Source organism: Stegostoma tigrinum, chromosome 12 (assembly GCF_030684315.1).
Source record: "Stegostoma tigrinum isolate sSteTig4 chromosome 12, sSteTig4.hap1, whole genome shotgun sequence".
NCBI classification, from domain to species: Eukaryota; Metazoa; Chordata; class Chondrichthyes; order Orectolobiformes; family Stegostomatidae; genus Stegostoma; species Stegostoma tigrinum.
The window spans coordinates 44600263-44618664 of NC_081365.1; the positions used below are offsets into that span (position 1 = coordinate 44600263).

At 41.3% G+C, this 18402-nt stretch overlaps 1 protein-coding gene across 8 annotated transcripts in view; it reads left to right on the forward strand.

Moving 5' to 3' along the window:
• The window catches only part of bcor (BCL6 corepressor), a 311037-nt gene that overhangs the window by 123911 nt on the left and 168724 nt on the right, over positions 1–18402 (forward strand). Inside the window, exon 1 of one of the 8 annotated variants that reach the window (XM_048540213.2) lies at positions 758–1445. The exons of 6 other annotated variants lie outside the window; for them this stretch is intronic. In XM_048540213.2, the coding sequence (XP_048396170.1) occupies positions 1377–1445 (69 nt within the window). In that variant the 5' untranslated portion in view covers positions 758–1376. Of the gene's footprint in view, positions 1–757; positions 1446–3170; positions 3344–18402 lie in introns of those variants that run through there. One more of the 8 variants, XM_048540216.2, reaches the window with a different exon arrangement.

Consider the following 18402-nt stretch of genomic DNA (forward strand, 5'->3'; position numbering starts at 1 on the left):
CGCTGTCGAGTGAGGAAGTGATCCATTTTCGAGAGAAGAATGAAATGATGCAATTTTTAAAACAAAGTAGAAGAGCAGAGTGATTCCTAGTTCACATAGAGATGTTGAAAAGTGGTACAAAGACTGCAAAAGGAAAACAATAGAAAATGCATTCGAGATCTTAGATTTTATGGAGTAATGATAATTGGGTCAGCCGGTAGGTGTCATAAGAGAAATGGGGGGCTGGCACGAAAGAAACAGACTGGATCCTAATAGTATGGCGGGACAGACTTGAGGGACCGAATGGGCTACTCCTGCCTCCTATTTCTTATGTTTCTGACTGCCGTTCTAAAGTGTGACACTCAGAATATTCCCCGAGCAGAAAGGCAATACAGAATATGCCATAAGTGAAGTCCGTGAAAATGACTGTACAAAAAATGAACCGTCCCAACTAATCGGCGTTCTGGCGCGACACTAATCTGGGAAGTCAGAAAGCAAAGAGAAATTGTGTGCTCTGATAAGAGTAGAGTCCGGTTGGAGATGCTCGACGCGTCTGCGGGGTTCCAGGGTTAGTGCCACCTTTTAAATGATTGGGCGCATCAAATCTAAAAGAAACGATCAGACATATCAGTGGCATACTGGATTTTATAAATAGGCTTCTAAAAGATTTGGACAGAAGAGCCGAAACTTGAGCTCAAGTTGTGGACAAAGCGGCTGGTGAATGGGTAGCTGAGCTCACGTGATTATTTTGTTTCGCTTTATTGAAGCTAATTTATTTCCCGAGGCCACATTCTTGAACGCAGGAAGTAGCGGTCAGGCCCGAGTCTCGTCTGTTCCGAGATAACTCTGGTCGAGGCTGTTGCTGCAGAAGGGCGAGCTGAGCTCGAACTCCAGAGATGAGCTTTTCTGTTGCTAATCTTTGTTAAGTAGGGAGGGAGCTGGGAGGTCTCGGCAGCAGCATTGCGTGAGATGGCTGAGCCGGAGAAGCAGCCCTAATGTCCAAGTCCTCGCTAACTGGAAAGAGACTTTCCTTACAGACCGTTTCCTTTTCTACACAATCTACCGCATCAAGGTTAAACGGGGCATTGTGAGAGCCCATGCATTCACTCAAGGTGGATTTTGAAAGAGCTCTCTTGTATCACTTGATCGGGTTAGAGACAGCTGTACGGTGTCGAGAAAAGACCAGTTTCGCGATTCCGACTACTCGATGATGTTGGGAGAGCCTCAAACGCTGACTGTGTGCCGGCGACGTGCTTCAGTGGACGCTTACCCGACGAATGCATCACATGCGCAGGAATCGTAAACGGAGGGTTTCTATTCTTCCATCGAAACTTGACAAGCTCGGGATTCTGGACTTGTCTGATTGAAGCTTTTTCCACAGAGAGCTGATACTGGAGATGGAAGACTCGCAAGCACTTCCTCCAGGTTGGAGAAGTACAGCGGCCAAGCTTTGTAGGAAGAATAAGGTGACATGACACACAATAGATTATTGTAGATCAATCGTTTTTGAGTTGCCCTTTAGTCCGCGCATGCAAAAGGTTCATACTAAACATGTTCTGAAAAAAATTGCGTTATAGATACAAGACTGATTAGATAAGCTTAACCCTTAAACGGGCTGAAGTCGCCTGTGGCAAAGTGCAGTTGTTCTAATGAATAGAGTTACGTATTAGTATTTGTTCGAAAAAGGATGCTTTAAGTCACACAGTTTGAAGGTCTGAATTCAGCCATTTGATTAAGTATTTCATTCAATTAATTGTTGGGAGGTCTGAAGCTATTGCTTTTGGTCACCATCACAAACTTTGTTCTGCAACCATTCAGTCCCCTGCTCTCATTGGGCGCGCACTGCCTGAGCCTGACCCAGGCTCTTCGTAATATTGGCGTTCAATGTGAAACAGAGCTTCAACACCAACATTGCCCACTCTAAACGACATGACATCGCCAGCTCTGCCCCCTGCTTCCGCTTTATCTGCTGCTGAAGCCTCATCCCTGTTTCTCGACTCGAGAGACTCCATATTCCGAGTTAGCCTCTCATCTTCCAGTGTCTGTAAACTTTAACCGGCCTAGACTCGCCCACTATACCCGCGCTTGCTAACGGTTCCCAGTTGGTCACGCTTGGGCCTTCCAATAGTAAAATCCTTCCATGACTTCGTCCTTCCTACCCTTCTAGCCTTCTCTAAGCCGCTAGCCCTCCGCTCTCAGCGCTCCTTCAACACTGGCCTCTTTCTAAAAAAAACAATGGCGGTTATGTAGTTTCCCTCTCCCGCTTTTAAGATGATCCTTAAAACTTATTCCTTTCACCAAACCTGTCCTAAAATCCATCATCTTGTTTTATGTCAAATTTTGTTTCTTTATGAAATGCTTTGAGCTGTTTCACTGCATTTAAAGGCTCATTATCACCGTTGCAAGAAGGAATCTAAAGAGCAAAATAGATGCAATACCAGGCATGGCATGATTGGCTTATTGGAAATTGGCATTTGTAACCAGAAACAATGAATATTTTATACTGCACGCATTATATTTGTCTTAATGTCACCCAGCAAACGCGTACACTACCTTTATTGATTAGTCGTAGTATTTCTACTTCCAGCTGATATTTCTGCCAGTTTTTTTAAAACTGCATCGATGTGATTGAACAATATTTCACAAAGAATGTATTCACGATTTGTATACACAGGGTCACGTGTTTATTCCCACACATGAAGTAGCGGGCGCCTTAGTGTATAGGTGTAGTATCTGCTGTGCGGTTTAGTCTGTGTTTAGGAAATAACAGAAAACTGAAAGTACAGAAAACTGGTCTTGTCGGCCGGCCTTCTCCCCCATTTTAGCAGATTTGAAGCAAACCTCCTTGCACCCTTGTAGCTGTCGACGTTGGTTGCACAGAAGGTGTTGCGCCTCTGCTCCTGGTGAATCTCTGTGAGCAGGAGGTGAGATGCAGAGCTCTGTAACTGATCTCTATTCATCAGTTTCCGTCTGAGACGTCGCTCTGCGCTGGGGTCACCCGGGGCAGGGGAGTGGTAAACTAAGCCGAAACGGATAATTAATCTGCATCAGAGCTGCTGGCGGCCGACACAAAACGATTCCGGCATCGCTGGGCTTTTCAATTCATTTTTAATAACAAGCACCACTGTCTAGAGGATTGTGTGTGCGTTTTTCCTTTTACTATCAGACAATACCTCAGCCGTCAGATTCAAAACCGAAACACGAAATCTGCAGGGTTAGGTGTCGAAATGTGCGATAGCAGATTCGCATAAAAATGTGGATTAGAAAGCAACTGGAGCGTAGCACGGGTTTCTTGTGCGAAATCCTTCATTCATTAGCAGACTGAAAGCCGAAGATTGAAGACATTGTATTTCGGGCAATGAGGGTAAGAGTTGAAAACCGCGCTTCGTTTAGAAGCAACATAAACCCCTGATTTGGCTAATCTCGCTGGCGACGTTTTTGTTGCTCATTTCGCAACTTCAGCACCCATTTATGTAAAAAATATACTTGTTCTGTTTTTCGATGATCAGTTTCGTAAACGTGCCGAAGTGCAAGTAATAGAATTTGCCTGCAACCACTTCATCTCGAAGTTTACAACCTCGCATTAAGTTCTAAATAGAAAGTAAAACATTCACTCGAGCTCGCGGTTAACTCGGATGCTGATCGTAGGCACGTTTTAGCCAAAGGATTTAGAATCATTTAGAATTGACCCCATTTAGAACTGACCGTCAGCCCTCGATTTATTATTCCGACAAAGGTTTGGTTATGGCAAGAATTCCGGAAAATCGCCATTTGGAAGCAGCAATTTACAATCCCACCCAACTTCGAAGGAAGGTTGTGCACACCCAGTTCCTCCAATACTTGCTGGCCTGCTCTGAATTCTGAGTAGTAACGTAGGGGAGTAGCAGCAACCTTGGCGCAGTGTGGCCCGTTTCTAGTGGAGGTAATTCGGTAATAAGAGCGTCATGAAAGGAACCCCGGAACATGCTGCACGCCTGTCTACTGTTAGGTATTGATAACACGCCAGATAGTAAATTAGGATACCGGGGAAGTAATTGACCAAATTTTGATCAGTAATGTTTAATCTGTTCTGGCCATTTTTGATCAGCAAAATTTTGTAACTTATGTAACTTTTGTAACTTATGGGTTTTACTGTAAGTTTTGTGTTCTTGTATTGGTTCATGGGATGTGGGCATCGCTGACTGGCCAGCATTTATTGCCAGTCCCTAGTTGCCTTTGAGAAGGTGGTGGTGAGCTGTGCTCTTGAACCACTGCAGTCCATCTACTGTAGGTTGACCAACAATGTCATTAGAGAGGGAATTCCAGGATTTTGATCCAGTTACACTGTACAAATGGTGATCTTTTTCAAAGTCAGGATTGACTGTGTTTGAGCTGAACTTGCATGTGGTGGTGTTCCCATGTATCTGCTACTGTTGTGCTGGATGGAAGTGGTTGTGAGCTTGAAAGGTGCTGTGTAAGGATCTCTGGCATTTTTGTGTTTTGCATCTTGTAGATAGCATGCACTGCTGCTGCTGAGTGTCAGGGAATGGAAGGAATGGATGTGGTGCCAGTCAAGCAGGCTGCTTTCTCTTGGATGATGTCAAACTTCTTAAGTGTTGTTGGAACTGCACCCACCCAGACAAGTGAGGAATATTCCTTCACTCTCCTGACTTGTGTCTTGTTTGTGGACGGGCTTTGTGGAGTCAGGAGACTTTTTTAACTTAAAGTCATAGAGATATACAACATGAAAACAAACCATTTGGTCCAACTCATCCATGCCGATCAGATATACTAAAAAAAACTACTCCCATTCGCCAGCATTGGGCCCATATCCTTCTGAACCCTTCCTATTCATATACCCATCCAGATGCCTTTTAAATGTTGTAATTGTACGAGCCTCCACCACTTCCTCTGGCAGTTCATTCCACATACACAACACCCTCTGCGTGAAAAAGATGCCACTTTTAAATCTTTCCCCTCTCACCTTAGGCCTATGCCCTCTGGTTTTGGACTGTTCCAACCTAGCCTCTGACCTGCTCTTGTAGCCACTATATTTGTGTGGTGAGTCCCATTGAATTTCTGGTCACTGGTAACCCCAGCACACTGATAATGAGATGCCCAGTGATGGGAACACCATTGAATGCCAAGTGGTGGCGACCAGAACATCCCCCATTGGAGATGATCACGGCCCCACAGTAGTGGTGTGAATGTCACCTGTCATATGTCAGCCCAAGCCTGGAAAATGTTCAAATCCCATTGCAGCTGAAAATAGACTGTCCCAGTCTCTGAGGAGTCATGAATTATGCTGAACGCCATGTAATCATTGCCAATTACACTCATTGTGACCCTATGATGGAGGGAAGGTCATTGATGAAGCAGCTGAAAATGGTTGGGCCTAGAACACTATCCTGAGGAACTCCTGCAGAGATGTCCTGGAGCTGAGATGACTGACCTCCAACAACCACAGACATCTTCTTATGTGCCAGGTATGACTCCAATCAGTGAAGAGTTTGACCCCTGACACCCATTGATTTTAAATTTTCCTACAGTTACTTGATGCCACACTCAATTGACTTTGATGTCAAGAGCTGCCACTCTCACCTAACCTCTGGAATTCAGCCCTTTTGTCCATGTTTGAACCAAGACTGTAATGAGGTCAGGAGCTGAATGGCCCTGGCAGAACCCAAACTGAACATCACTGAGCAGGTTATTGCGAGTAGGTGCTGTTTGATTGCACTGTCAATGACACCTCCCATCATTTTACTGTTTGATTGAGAGTTGACTGATGAGGCAGTAATTGGCTGGCAACAGAAAGAGAAATTACTGGATAAACCTCAGCAGGTCTGGCAGCATCTGTGAAGAGAAATCAGAGTTTACATTTTGGGCCCAATGAACCTTCCTAAGAAATGATTGGCTAGTTTGGACTTGTCTTGCTTTTTGTGTACAGAAGATACCTGGGTAATCTTCCACATAGCTGGATTGGTGCCAGTGAACAGGACAGCTTAGTCAGGAAAGTAGTAAGTTCTGGAGTCCAAGTCTTTAGTAAACTGGAATGTTGTCAGGTCCCATGGCCTTTGCAATATTCAATGCCTCCAACTGTTTCTTGAGATCATGTGGAGTGAATTGAATTGATTGAAGAATGACAAGCTGGGAACCATTGGAGGAGGCTGAGATGGATCATCCACTCAGCATTTTTAGCTGAAGATTGTTGCAAATGCTTGAGCCTTTATCTCTTTTGCACTCATGCTTGGCTCTTCCATCACTGAGGATAGGGATATTTTGTAGACCACCTTCTTCCAGCAAATTGTTTAATTACCCACTAGTACTCAAATTGATTGTGGCAGGACCACAAAGCTTAGATGTGGTCTGCTGGTTGTGGGATCTCTTAGCTTATCCCTTAAGATGTTGGCACACCAAGTAGTCCTGTTTGGTAGATTCACCAGATTGACACCTCATTTTTAGGTATGCCCGGTACTGCACCAGGCACGCCCTCTTGTAGTCTCCATTGAACCAGAGTTGATCCCTTGGTTTGATGGTAATGGTCAAGTCTGGGATGTGCCAGGCCATGAGCTTGCAGATAGTGCTGGAGTACAATTCTGTTGCTGTTGATGGCCCACAGTGCTTTGTGGATACCCAGTCTTGAGTTGCTAGATCTGTTCAAATCCTGTCCCATTAACGCAATAGTCATGCCACACAGCATGTTGTGGAATATTCCACAATGTGATGGCAGAACTTTGAGACAAAGGAAAAGGTGGTGCCACTCTTACTGCTACTGTCATGGATGGATGGATCTACAGTTCACAGATTGGTAAGGGTTAGGACGAGTACGTTCTTCCCTTTTGTTGGCTCCCTCAGCACCTGCCATGGACCCAGGAAAGGACCTATGTCCCATAGGGCTCTATCAGCTTGATAAATAGTGCTGCTGCAGAGTCACCCTTGGTGGACATTAAAATTCCATAACCAGGGGGTATGTTATGGCTTGCTGCCCTCAGTGCTTCCTCCAAGTGTTGTTCAACAGGAAGGGGTAATGATTTATCAGTCAAGGGACGACAGTATGTGGTAACCAGCAGGAAAGGTTTCCTGTCCTGAAACCTCATGGATTCTGCTGTCAATGAAGAAGACTCCCAGGGCACCTTCCTCCTGACTGTGTACCACTGTGCTGCCAGCTTTGCTGTGTCTGGTCATGCTCGTAGGACAGGACATACCCAGGGATGATTTAAGCTATGATTCTGTGAGTATGACTATGTCAGGTTTTTGCTTGACTAGTCCGTGAGACAGCTTTCCCAATTTGGTATTCATTCTGAGATGTTAGTAAGGAGGACTTTGCAGGGTTGTTAGGGCTATTTCTACTGCTCTTGTTATTGGTGCCTAGGCTGATGCCAGCTGGTCCACCTGTAGCAATTGATACAACTGAGTGGCTTGCTCGGCTGTGTCAGAGGACAGTTGAGAGTCAACCACATTGCTGTGTGTCTAGAGTCATATGTAGACCAGAGCAGATAAGAATGGAAGATTTCCTTCCCTGAAGGACATTAGTGAGCCAGATGGGCTTTTCTGACAATCAGCCATGGCTCTGTGGCCATCAGTAGATTCTTAATTCCAGATTTTTAAGAATTAAATTCAAATTCTACCATCCTCTGTGGTGGGATTCAAATTCAGGTGCCCAGAACATTAGCTTAGTTCCTGAATTAATAGTCTATTGATAATAACATTAGGCTATTGCCTCCCCTATATGTGGAGACAGGAGGAGGTGACCAAGATCTCGTGCTAAGCCTCTGGAAGATAGAGATCTGTATGCCACATGCAGATTGTTAGCAGATAAATGGTGGCCCAGAAGCAATGGCCACCGTGTTGGTGTGAATTTTTTTAAAAAATGAATAATGGAGTAGGCTTGAGGCATTGTTTATCCTTCTTTATTTTTGTTATTTGTTCATAGAATGTGGGCCAAAATTTATTCCCTACTTTGAATTGCCTTGGAGAAGGCAGTGGTGAGCTGCCTTCTTGACCTGCTACAGCCCTTGTGTTGCAGGGACACTCATAATGCCATTAGGAAAGGAGTTTCAGGTCTGATCAACCCCTTTACCCCTTCTGAATGTAGTGATTCATTAAGGGCCTTCAGTATTTCTCATAAATGTACCATTTGTGTGGATCAGGACAATAGCAAAAATAATCTACTTATCGGCAGTAATTTGCCCTTAAGACATAGGAACAGAAATGGCCATTCAGCCCATCATGGCTTCAGTGCCATTTAATGAATCACCATAATCAACAATAATCAGGAAGGTTAATGCAATATTGGTGCTTATTTCAAGGGGGTTGGAGTATATCAGTAGAGAAGTCTTACTGCAACTGTACGGGGCACTGGTGAGATCACGTCTGGAGTACTGTGAACAGTTTAGTCTCCCTTATTTAAGAAAATAGATACTTCATTAGAGTCAGCTCAGAGGAAGTTCACAAGGATGATCCCTGGTATGGAGGGATTAATTTATGAGCAAACAGATCAGGGCTCTGCTTATTGGAGTTCAGAAGAATGAGAGGTGATCAAATTGAAACATATAGGATTCTTAAGGGGCTTGACAGGGTAAATGCTGAGAGGATGTTTCCCCTCATGAAAGAGCCTGGGCTTAGAGGGTATAGCCTCAGAATAAAGTGGTGCCGATTTAAGACTCAGGAGAAGATGAATTTACTCTGAGGGTTGTGACTGTTTGGACGTCTTTGCCACAGAGAGCTACAGGGAGCGGGTCCTTAAGGTTGAAGTAGATAAATTCTTGTTCAGTCAGGGAATCCAGCTTTATGGAGAAAATGCAGGAAATTGGAAATGAGTAATAGCAACCACAACCCACTGAATGGTGGAACAGGCTGAAGGGCATAACAACCTATCCTGTTTCTATTTCTTATGGTGCAACTCTACTTGCTGCCTTTTCCCTGTAATACTTGATTCCCTTACTAATTAAAACAAAAACTATTTATCTCAGCCTTGAATATACTGAGTAACTCAGCCTTAACAGCCCTGTGTGGTTAAAAAAATTCTACAGGTTCACTGAGAGAATCATCTGAGAGAATAGACTTCTCCACATCACTGCCTTTAAATGTGTGACTCTTCATTCTGAGATTGTGGACGTTGGTCCCAGACTCTCCCAAAATGGGGAACAAACTTTCTGCATCTACCCTGTCAAGTTCCCAAAGAATCTTTGGTATTTCAAAAAGGTTGCATCTCATTCTTCTCAACTCAACAAATACGGGCCCAATCTACTCAACTACTCCTTTAGTACAGTCCCTCCATATCTGGGATCAGCATATTGAAACTTCTGTGAACTAATTACAATACATCCTAAGATGGTTTAGATGAGTGTTATCAAACAAAATTTGCCAATAAACCACAAAAAGATATTCACGTAGGTGACCAGAAAGTTGATTAATATAGATACTTTTTAAGGCAAAGAAAGTGCTAGAGACCTGGAAACATTTCAGAAGGGAATTTCAGTCTTGGAGCCAAGGCATGCTTGCTATTGGTGCTATGATTAAAAGCAGGAGCCAAAATAGGAGGAGCTCTGAGATCTTGTAGGCCTGGAAGAGGTCATTGAAATATGGAGAGACGACCCCATGCAAGTTTTGCACATAAGCATGGGAGATTTTATAATGGTGACATTGCAAAAATGGAGCCATTGTAGGCCAGGGAGTGCTAGATATAATGTAAATTAGAATACACAGCAAAATTTTTGCTGAACTCATTTATGAAGTATTGAAAATAGGGTACAGCATTGGAACAATCAAGACTAGGGGCAAGAAAGGCGTGGATGAGGCTTTTAGCAAAAGATGAGCCAAAGTAATGATTGTATCAGTGATAATGGGAACTTGCCTCTGCTCGGTTTGCAATAAACAACTGCACCTCCCAGTTGCAAACCATTTCCACTCCCCCTCCCATTCTTTAGATGACATGCCCATCATGGGCCTCCTGCAGTGCCACAATGATGCCACCCGAAGGTTGCAGGAACAGCAACTCATATTCCGCTTGGGAACCCTGCAGCCCAATGGTATCAATGTGGACTTCACCAGCTTCAAAATCTCCCCTTCCCCCACCGCATCCCAAAACCAGCCCAGTTCGTCCCCTCCCCCCACTGCACCACACAACCAGCCCAGCTCTTCCCCTCCACCCACTGCATCCCCAAACCAGTCCAACCTGTCTCCGCCTCCCTAACCTGTTCTTCCTCTCACCCATCCCTTCCTCCTACCCCAAGCCACACCTCCATCTCCTACCTACTAACCTCATCCCACCTCCTTGACCTGTCTGTCTTCCCTGGACTGACCTATCCCCTCCCTACCTCCCCACCTATACTCTCCTCTCCACCTATCTTCGTTTCTCTCCATCTTCGGTCCGCCTCCCCCTCTCTCCCTATTTATTCCAGAACCCTCACCCCATCCCCCTCTCTGATGAAGGGTCTAGGCCCGAAATGTCAGCTTTTGTGCTCCTGAGATGCTGCTTGGCCTGTTGTGTTCATCCAGCCTCACATTTTATTACCAAAGTAATGATGATGGGTAATATTACACAGGTCAAATTAAGCTGTTTAAGTGATGAAAAGCTATTGTCATGATCCCAGCTGTTGTTCCCATTAGACAAGTCAGATTTTAAAATAAAATCTGGCTTGACAGATCGTATATTGTTTTCTTTTAAACTTAATGTGGAGACGTTTTACTAAAATATTAGTACACCAGGCTGGGAATGTAGTTTTAACAATAAAAGTTTATTACACAAAAGGAACATAAATAAAATCAAACTAAGCTAAACCAAACTAAACAAATAACTTTTTAAAGATCTCTAAACACATGACAAAACAAAGTTCCATCTACTGTGCAACACGATCACTTACAGTTAATCAAAAATCCAGAGAAATGTTTCCTTCCCTGTCAAATCTATAAGTTTGATGTATCTGCTCCTTTTCTGTTCCTGAGCTGGGAGATGTAAAATATCTTCTGTGGAATATCCACACAAGTAAAAACTTTATAATATAATCAGTCTCTTAATAATTCGCTGGGTTCTAACCAAGAACTCCTGGGCTGGAAGTTTCACAAACTAAACTCTTTAACTGAGGTAACTTATTCCCTTAAATGCTCTGAACAATCTTTTTCAAGGAGAGACTAAACTTCTGTCCCCAGTCAGTTCTCCTTTGATCTGGAAGCAACCATTTTTGAATTAATTAGTTAAAAGCTTGTATATTTTAGAATTTGCTAATGTTTTAATATTTTCCCTCTCCTGTGATAAACCTACACAATATAAACAAACTTCTAGTAACACTCAGGAAACCTTCAGTCACCTGCTGTCTCACACAAAATAAAACCAAAAGAACTGCAGATACTGTAAATCAGAAACAAAAATAGAAGTTGCTGGAAAAGCTCAGGCAGCCAACATTTTCCAAGCTACCATCAGTCCTGTGGAAGGGTCACTGGATCCACAACATTAACTCTCATTTATCTTCACAGATGCTGCCAGACTTGCTGAGATTTTCCAGTAACTTCTGTTGCTATCTGACACATTCTGGTTTTAAAATTATGTTACTGGAAACATTGACATTGTTAATGTTTGAACCCTTTCACAAAAATAAACATACCCATAGGCCACTGTTTAGCATCTAAACTCTCAAATAATATATGAAACACACAATTCTCAATATGCAAATTATTAATCTCAGGAAAGACTGGACATCAAAGTTGAAAACTATTTGGTTCATTCTATCAGTGGCTTAGGTATGGGGCGTTTGGCAGAGATGGAAGACAATGGCTTTGACAATGATAATGGCTCATAAATCTAAGATACCCAGTAGAGAGAGGTGACGGTGAGATACAGCTTGATGTCATCAGTGCACGTATGGAAACAGATGTTATGATTTTTCAATGACACCATCTAGGGAAGCATGTGAAATGAGAAACAAGAGGGAGCCAAGGATAGATTCTTGGAGTCTGGTGGAGGAACCATGCAAGAGGACAACAATTTGCAAGTGATTCTCCTGTCTATGAATGCACCAATGAGAACAGAATGAAGTGAATGGGCATTCCATGTACCTGAACCATGGAAGGCAGCTTTTGAAGGAGGAACATGTGGTCAGTCATGTCAAATAATGCAAACAAATTGAAGGATGGAGATACCTTTGTCACAGCTACATAGGATGTAGTTTGTGAGTTTGATAAGGGCCATTTCAGTGCAGTGGTAGGGCTACATTTCAACTTTTTAGAAAGGTTCAAACATGGAGTTGTAGGAAAATAAGGACCGGTTTGGGAAACAGCAATGGAACCTACTTTACCTGAGCTCAATCCTGTTTGCATTCGTGCACTTTTCATTGTTTGGCAAGGCATATAAGCTCCTAGGCTTTATTCTTAGCGTAAAAGAGACACTGGTACTCAAGCAATCACCGCCCAACAGTCCTTTCACCCCTCCTACAATAACGATCAACAATCATCCCCTTGAAAATGGGATCACTTCCCATATCTTAGCAGCCTTCTCTCTCCAAGGCCAGCATCGATGCAGTAATACATTACCATCTGAGCTGTGCCAGTGGAGCCTATGCCTGACTCGGAAGAAGGGTGGATCTTCAGATCCAGATCAAACTTCTGGTCTACAAACCTGTTGCCCTTACCATACTGTTATATTGAGCTGAAATGTGACCTATCTACAGTAGGCAACTTAAAGCACTGTAACACCACCATCAGAGATCTCTATGAAAAATCCTGTGGATCACCTGGGAAGACTAGTGCATTAACACCAGCATCTTAGAGGAGGCCAACATAGCCAGCATTCCATCACCATAATTCAACAATAAATCCGATGGACATGTCATCTGAATGTCCAATGCATGCCTCTCAAAACCGATCATGTACCCACAGCTGGAGGAAGGTCAGCATGCTCCTGATGGCCTAAAGAAATGCTTCAAAGATAACATCCAGATCAGCCTTATGAAATTACACAACATCAACAATTAGGAGGACATGGCTATAAACCAGAATCACAGGGGAAACATCATCCAGCAGGCAGCTATATACGCCACTAAAGCGATCTCCGACCTGCCGCTTACCAGAAATGACTTTTTCCCAAGGAGAGACAGAAAATCATGAAGGCCCACCCAACACCACCTCCAGCCACCTATACCACCCACTGATGCCCACACTACAGTAGAATCTTTGGATCCCAGACTGACCTCATCAACTATCTGAAGACCCACAAATAGATGCCCTTGTGGAGGACATTCATACCCGACCCAAGTGATCATCAATAAATGTGTAGCATTGAACAATTGTAGCAACTTAGGAGATTGTTATCTCTCTAAACAGCAATAAATAATGCCAGTTGTAATACGCGTACTGCCTCCTGACAATGAGAAAGAATAGCTAACTGAACAATAATTCAAGATAAAACCTAAAACTTTATTTGTTTGTATAGAGCGGCACAGTGATGTGTTGTGCATCAATTTGCTTGACATGGAAGTAACACAGAGACAGAGTAAATGTAATTTATTACAAACACATTTAGGATTGCAAGTATAATTTAAGCCAATTCAGTCTGACCCAGAGTGTTTATAAATGTTGTGTGGCCTGCATCATTTTAATTGCAGCATCTGACAATGCATTTCACTGGATGGTAAATATCGTCTTGCAGTTTGTTTATTCATAATGCAGATGTTTTAGTGTTATGAACACTTTCATTTAGGATCTTTTACAAATCTGGTATGAGTCATCAATAGGAGATAGTCGCCATTAACTATCTGTTTATTCTGGTACTTCAATTTTAGATCATTGAGCAGTGCTCTGGAATCTGTTTCTAGCGTTACTTGTTTCATACTTAAAAAGAAAATAACTTAGTACATTAGCAAATGGTGAATCTGAAGCCTGGTCCTTTTGAGCTGATAACTAAAAGCTGTTGCTGAAAGTTTGTCTGTTAATAATCATATATTCAAATTTTCATTTTTATATTTCTTATGGAAAATCTCCTGATTTGCATGTATTGTGCCTCATGTGGATTGCAGCCTCATGTTCTTGTTCTTCTACTATTGCAGTGCCAAAATGTTGTGTATTAATACATAGTGCTGTCTACCTCGTTCTTTTTTAATAGCTAATTTACAAGGAAATTTTGAGAAAAACAGGAAGGACCGTAATTATTAAATGTTTAATGGATCCAAGTCCAGTAATTACAATCTTTCTCTAATGGATGTGCCAAGCATGTGTAAATTGCAAAAGAATGTTTTTAAATTGACTTCTGGGTATGTGGCAGGTAGATTGAATGGTTGGAAATTTGTCTAAAATAATGCAAGAAAGGGAAGTTGCAAATGCTTATTTAGAGATACTTAACTACTGATTCTCTAGCTGGTCAGACAGAAATCACATTGTTGAAAAAAATTGCACTGTAAACCCAGCTCAGATGTACAGTTCTTCTTGTCTTCTTGCAATATCATCAGATCAGAGTAGGCCAGTTTCACTTGCACATCATAATGTAGTTGCAATAATATAGTACTACACTTTAGTTTTCTAAAGATCTGTTCAAGTAACAATTGGAAATCCATATGTGCTACTGTAAGAGTGAATATTAGTATGCAATTAGTAAATACCAATATATCCAGCCCACTAAACATACACTGAATTAATAGTAAGGGAGGAAGTTAATATAATGCTTGAATGAGTATATTTTATTATTCTTGCAATAAATACAGTATTTGACAGTCAGATATACAGCCAGCATGTGCAAATGTTTGCACAGTAACCTCTTTTTAATTTCTATTGTTTTATTCCACCACCTATTGAGATTGACATTGCAATTTTCTTTTGTTTCTCAATCAAATGTGAAAAGATATATTTTGTCATATGAGCCAGTTGTGACATTAATTCTTCCGCTATTCATTTTTCAAATAGTATGCTACTCTTTTTTTTCATTATGAACCTCCACACAAAGTCAAAAGGCAACATAAGATAATCCATACCAACAATTGTACTTCAGCAGTTCAGACAACATCCCAGATACTACTCTCTTCTTTACGTAGGGGAATGCAGGCATTTCCAGTTTATACAGAAATTAAAAATGTAATTGTATAGTCTGACCAAGAACCCTGGTTATTTAGCCACCATCCCCTTGCCCCCTCACCTCATTTGTTCAAGTCAGTCAGATTAAAGGCTTATAAATACTATTTGTTGATGTTATTGGTGAGGAATTGGATTGAGTTAAACTAATGTCTTAACCCACTCTGACTCAGGAATTCTGTGGTCAATCATAATACTATGTTAGAGTACTGAAATTGGCCAGGCTTCCTGTTCTAGTCACTACTGAACAATCACAACTGGGAATGTGTGTGTGTGTGTGTGTGTGTGTGTGTGTGTGTGTGTGTGTGTGTGTGTGTGTGTGTGTACCAGGTCGTGATGATCTCTACACTTTGGATAATTTGCCAATATTCACCATTCAACCTCAACTGATGACTAATAGCCACTTACATAACATAACACCTGGAAAGATTCATTTGTGAAATGACTTTGTTTTAAGGAAGTCTGTGTCTTCAGAGAGAACAGGAGAGTGTTCAGTTTTTATTGTAAATGCTCAATTTTCACTGAAATATGAAGTAGAGTGACTCACATGAAAATTTATGTTATAAATGTATATGTACAAAATGAATTGAAAATAAAACATTTGTTTCACGTTAACTTGGCATTAATCCAGATGCTAATTACTGCCCTGATAATTCTATGCTCTGGATGTCAATCAGACATTGGGTCTTCTGCTATTTAGGTCCATTTATACATTCTGAATCAATCCCACTGTAACGAGGCTCACCGTGGGGTCTGGTCATAAGTGGGTGCTGATGTAGATTCAGTATGACTTCTATCCCTGCTGTACAAGGACTGATGCAGTAGAAGACTTTACAGTGAAATGGTAGTTTTGGATTTTCTGAAGTGCAGGTCAGTTATTCTGATTACGTGTGTCTGTTGAAATGGTAAACAGCAGCATGCATAAATTTTGTCATTCTGTGGACTTGTTTCCTTTTTTGTTCCTAAGTAAATAGAACAGCAGTAGCTGGAGACTTACAATTACGCTAGACTAATACTGATTCAAAATCTCCAGTGTCACCAGAGGCTCTGGTCTTGTCAGTGGGCCAGGATATTGCAGAAATGTGTCATCAGTGAACATCATGGGACTACAACAAGACGTTAGTACTGTCTGATGGCGGTGAATCCACTTGAGATCAATTCATAAGTCAGACCAACTGTACTGTTAGTATACAATGGCATGCTACGCAATATTCAGACACACATTGTTGCAAGATCATGCAAAACTGAACCTGACTTTTGTGATGAAATAATATCGAAGGAAACTATTGTAAATATTGCAAATCAATTATTAGTGGCCTAATAAATGCTTCATTTAGAATCATTATATAGAATCATTAAATGTATTACTTTTTAACGTTAGAAAACCAGGACTAAATTGAGAACGTGGTTTGATTTATTGTAGTCACATGCACCTAAGTAAAATAAAAAGTTTTGTTTTGTGAGCAGAACAGGCAGATCATAGAAAACAAGGACATGTAGATCATAGGATGCTTAGACTGAGCAAGGCATACAAGTTTATGACTGCAAAAGAGGTGCAAGATCAACATTATTTGAAATCAGAGAGGTCCTTGGGTCGAAGGAAGTAGAAATGATGGATTAGAAGGAATTGCAGATTGCATCATGTCAAAAATGTGGAAGGAAAGGAAGACTTGGGTCAATGAATTTGAGATCTTTCAGAAAAAGATTTTGATGTCTTCATTTGAACAGTTAAGATGTAGCCTGTCCTTGATTCAGTTCAGGATTGCAAAAAGAGTATTGCCTGAGGATATAATAGTGTGAATATATTACCAAAGCAAAATGCAGAGTCTAATAATGTGTAAGAAACTTTCTATGATCCATTCATTTATTATTAAAAATTTCAATGGCGATATAAAATGTTGGCATGAGTACAAGTGATCTTAGATGGTTGTCAAAAACCTAACAATTTTATCATTTAAAAATCAAACCTTTCAGAGAATTATACAAATATGAATTAGGAACTGAAGTAAGCCACTGTGCCCCTTAACTTGCTGCACTACTCAGTAAGATCATGGCTAATCTGCTGAACCCACATTATTACATACCCTTGTTTATCAAGAATCTATCTATCTCTGCCTTAAATATATGCAAACATGCTGCTTCCAGTGCCTTTTGAGGAAGAGTTCCATGAGCTCTTGACCCTCGAAGACAATTAATCCTAAATAGGCAACCACTTTGGATTTAAATAGTGACCCTGAGTTTGAGAAGGAAATCAGCCATCCTTACCCAGTTTATGCTTAAAGAAATCACAATGAATTATTGATGAAAAATGTACTGCCTGTAAGGATGGGAGAGGGATATTCAGTAGCAGCTTTCAAATAGGAAATGGATATATACTTAAAGATGAAAACAAATCACAAGAATGCTGTGTAAGATCTGGAGAATAGGACTAATTGGATTTCTTTTTCATAGAACTGCCACTGGCACAATGGGCTGATTTGTCTCCTCCTTTCATGTATCTTTTTTTGTTTGTGATTGCAAAGCAACATGGTTCATTCTTTAACTTCTCTCTGCAGCAACTCACCTAATTTGGTAGGGAGAACAAAACACTGTACATTATTTGAATGGAGACTCTACAAAACTCTAGCAGAAATTGATCTGGCTGCCCTGATACATGAATTGTAAAATGTTAGTATACAGTGTCACAAGTGATTAGGAAAACAAATACTTTGGAATTAATTGCGAGAGGAATAGAATGTAAAAGGAACATTTTTTGCTGCAGTTGAATATGGCCTTACGAGGCCTCATCTCGAGTATTGTGTACAGCATTAGTTTATTTCCTTAATAAATGAGAAACAGTTCAGCAAAGGTACATTTAATTGAATCCTGAATGAACATGTTCTTTTATGAGAAAATGTTGGACGGGTTGGTCCTATGTCCGTTGAAGTTTTCTTAAGAGGTAATGATGATCCTGAAACATGTGAGATCCTGAGGAGACTTGACAGGGTGAATTCTGAGTTTCCCATACAATGGAGTTTAACATTGGAGGTCTCCTATTTCACACTCGATGCAAGTGGTTTTATTTTGGTGAGAGTGGTCAGTCAATGGAATTCTCTTCCCCCAGAGTGCACTAGAGGAAAATTTAGGCAGATTTTTGATCAGCAATGAAATCATGTGTTTATGTGGAGTATATAGGGGTGTTGAGGCTACAAGCAGGTCAGTCATGACCTGATCAAATGATGGAGCAGGCTGAAGGGACTCAATGGCTCACTCTTGTTTTTAATTCAAAAAACATTTTACACATGGACCACAGTAGTTTAAAAAAAAAGCCATCACCACCTAGGGATGGACAATAAATGTTGGTGTTACTTGTAAATTCTACATCTAGACAATTGAATTTTAAAAGACTCT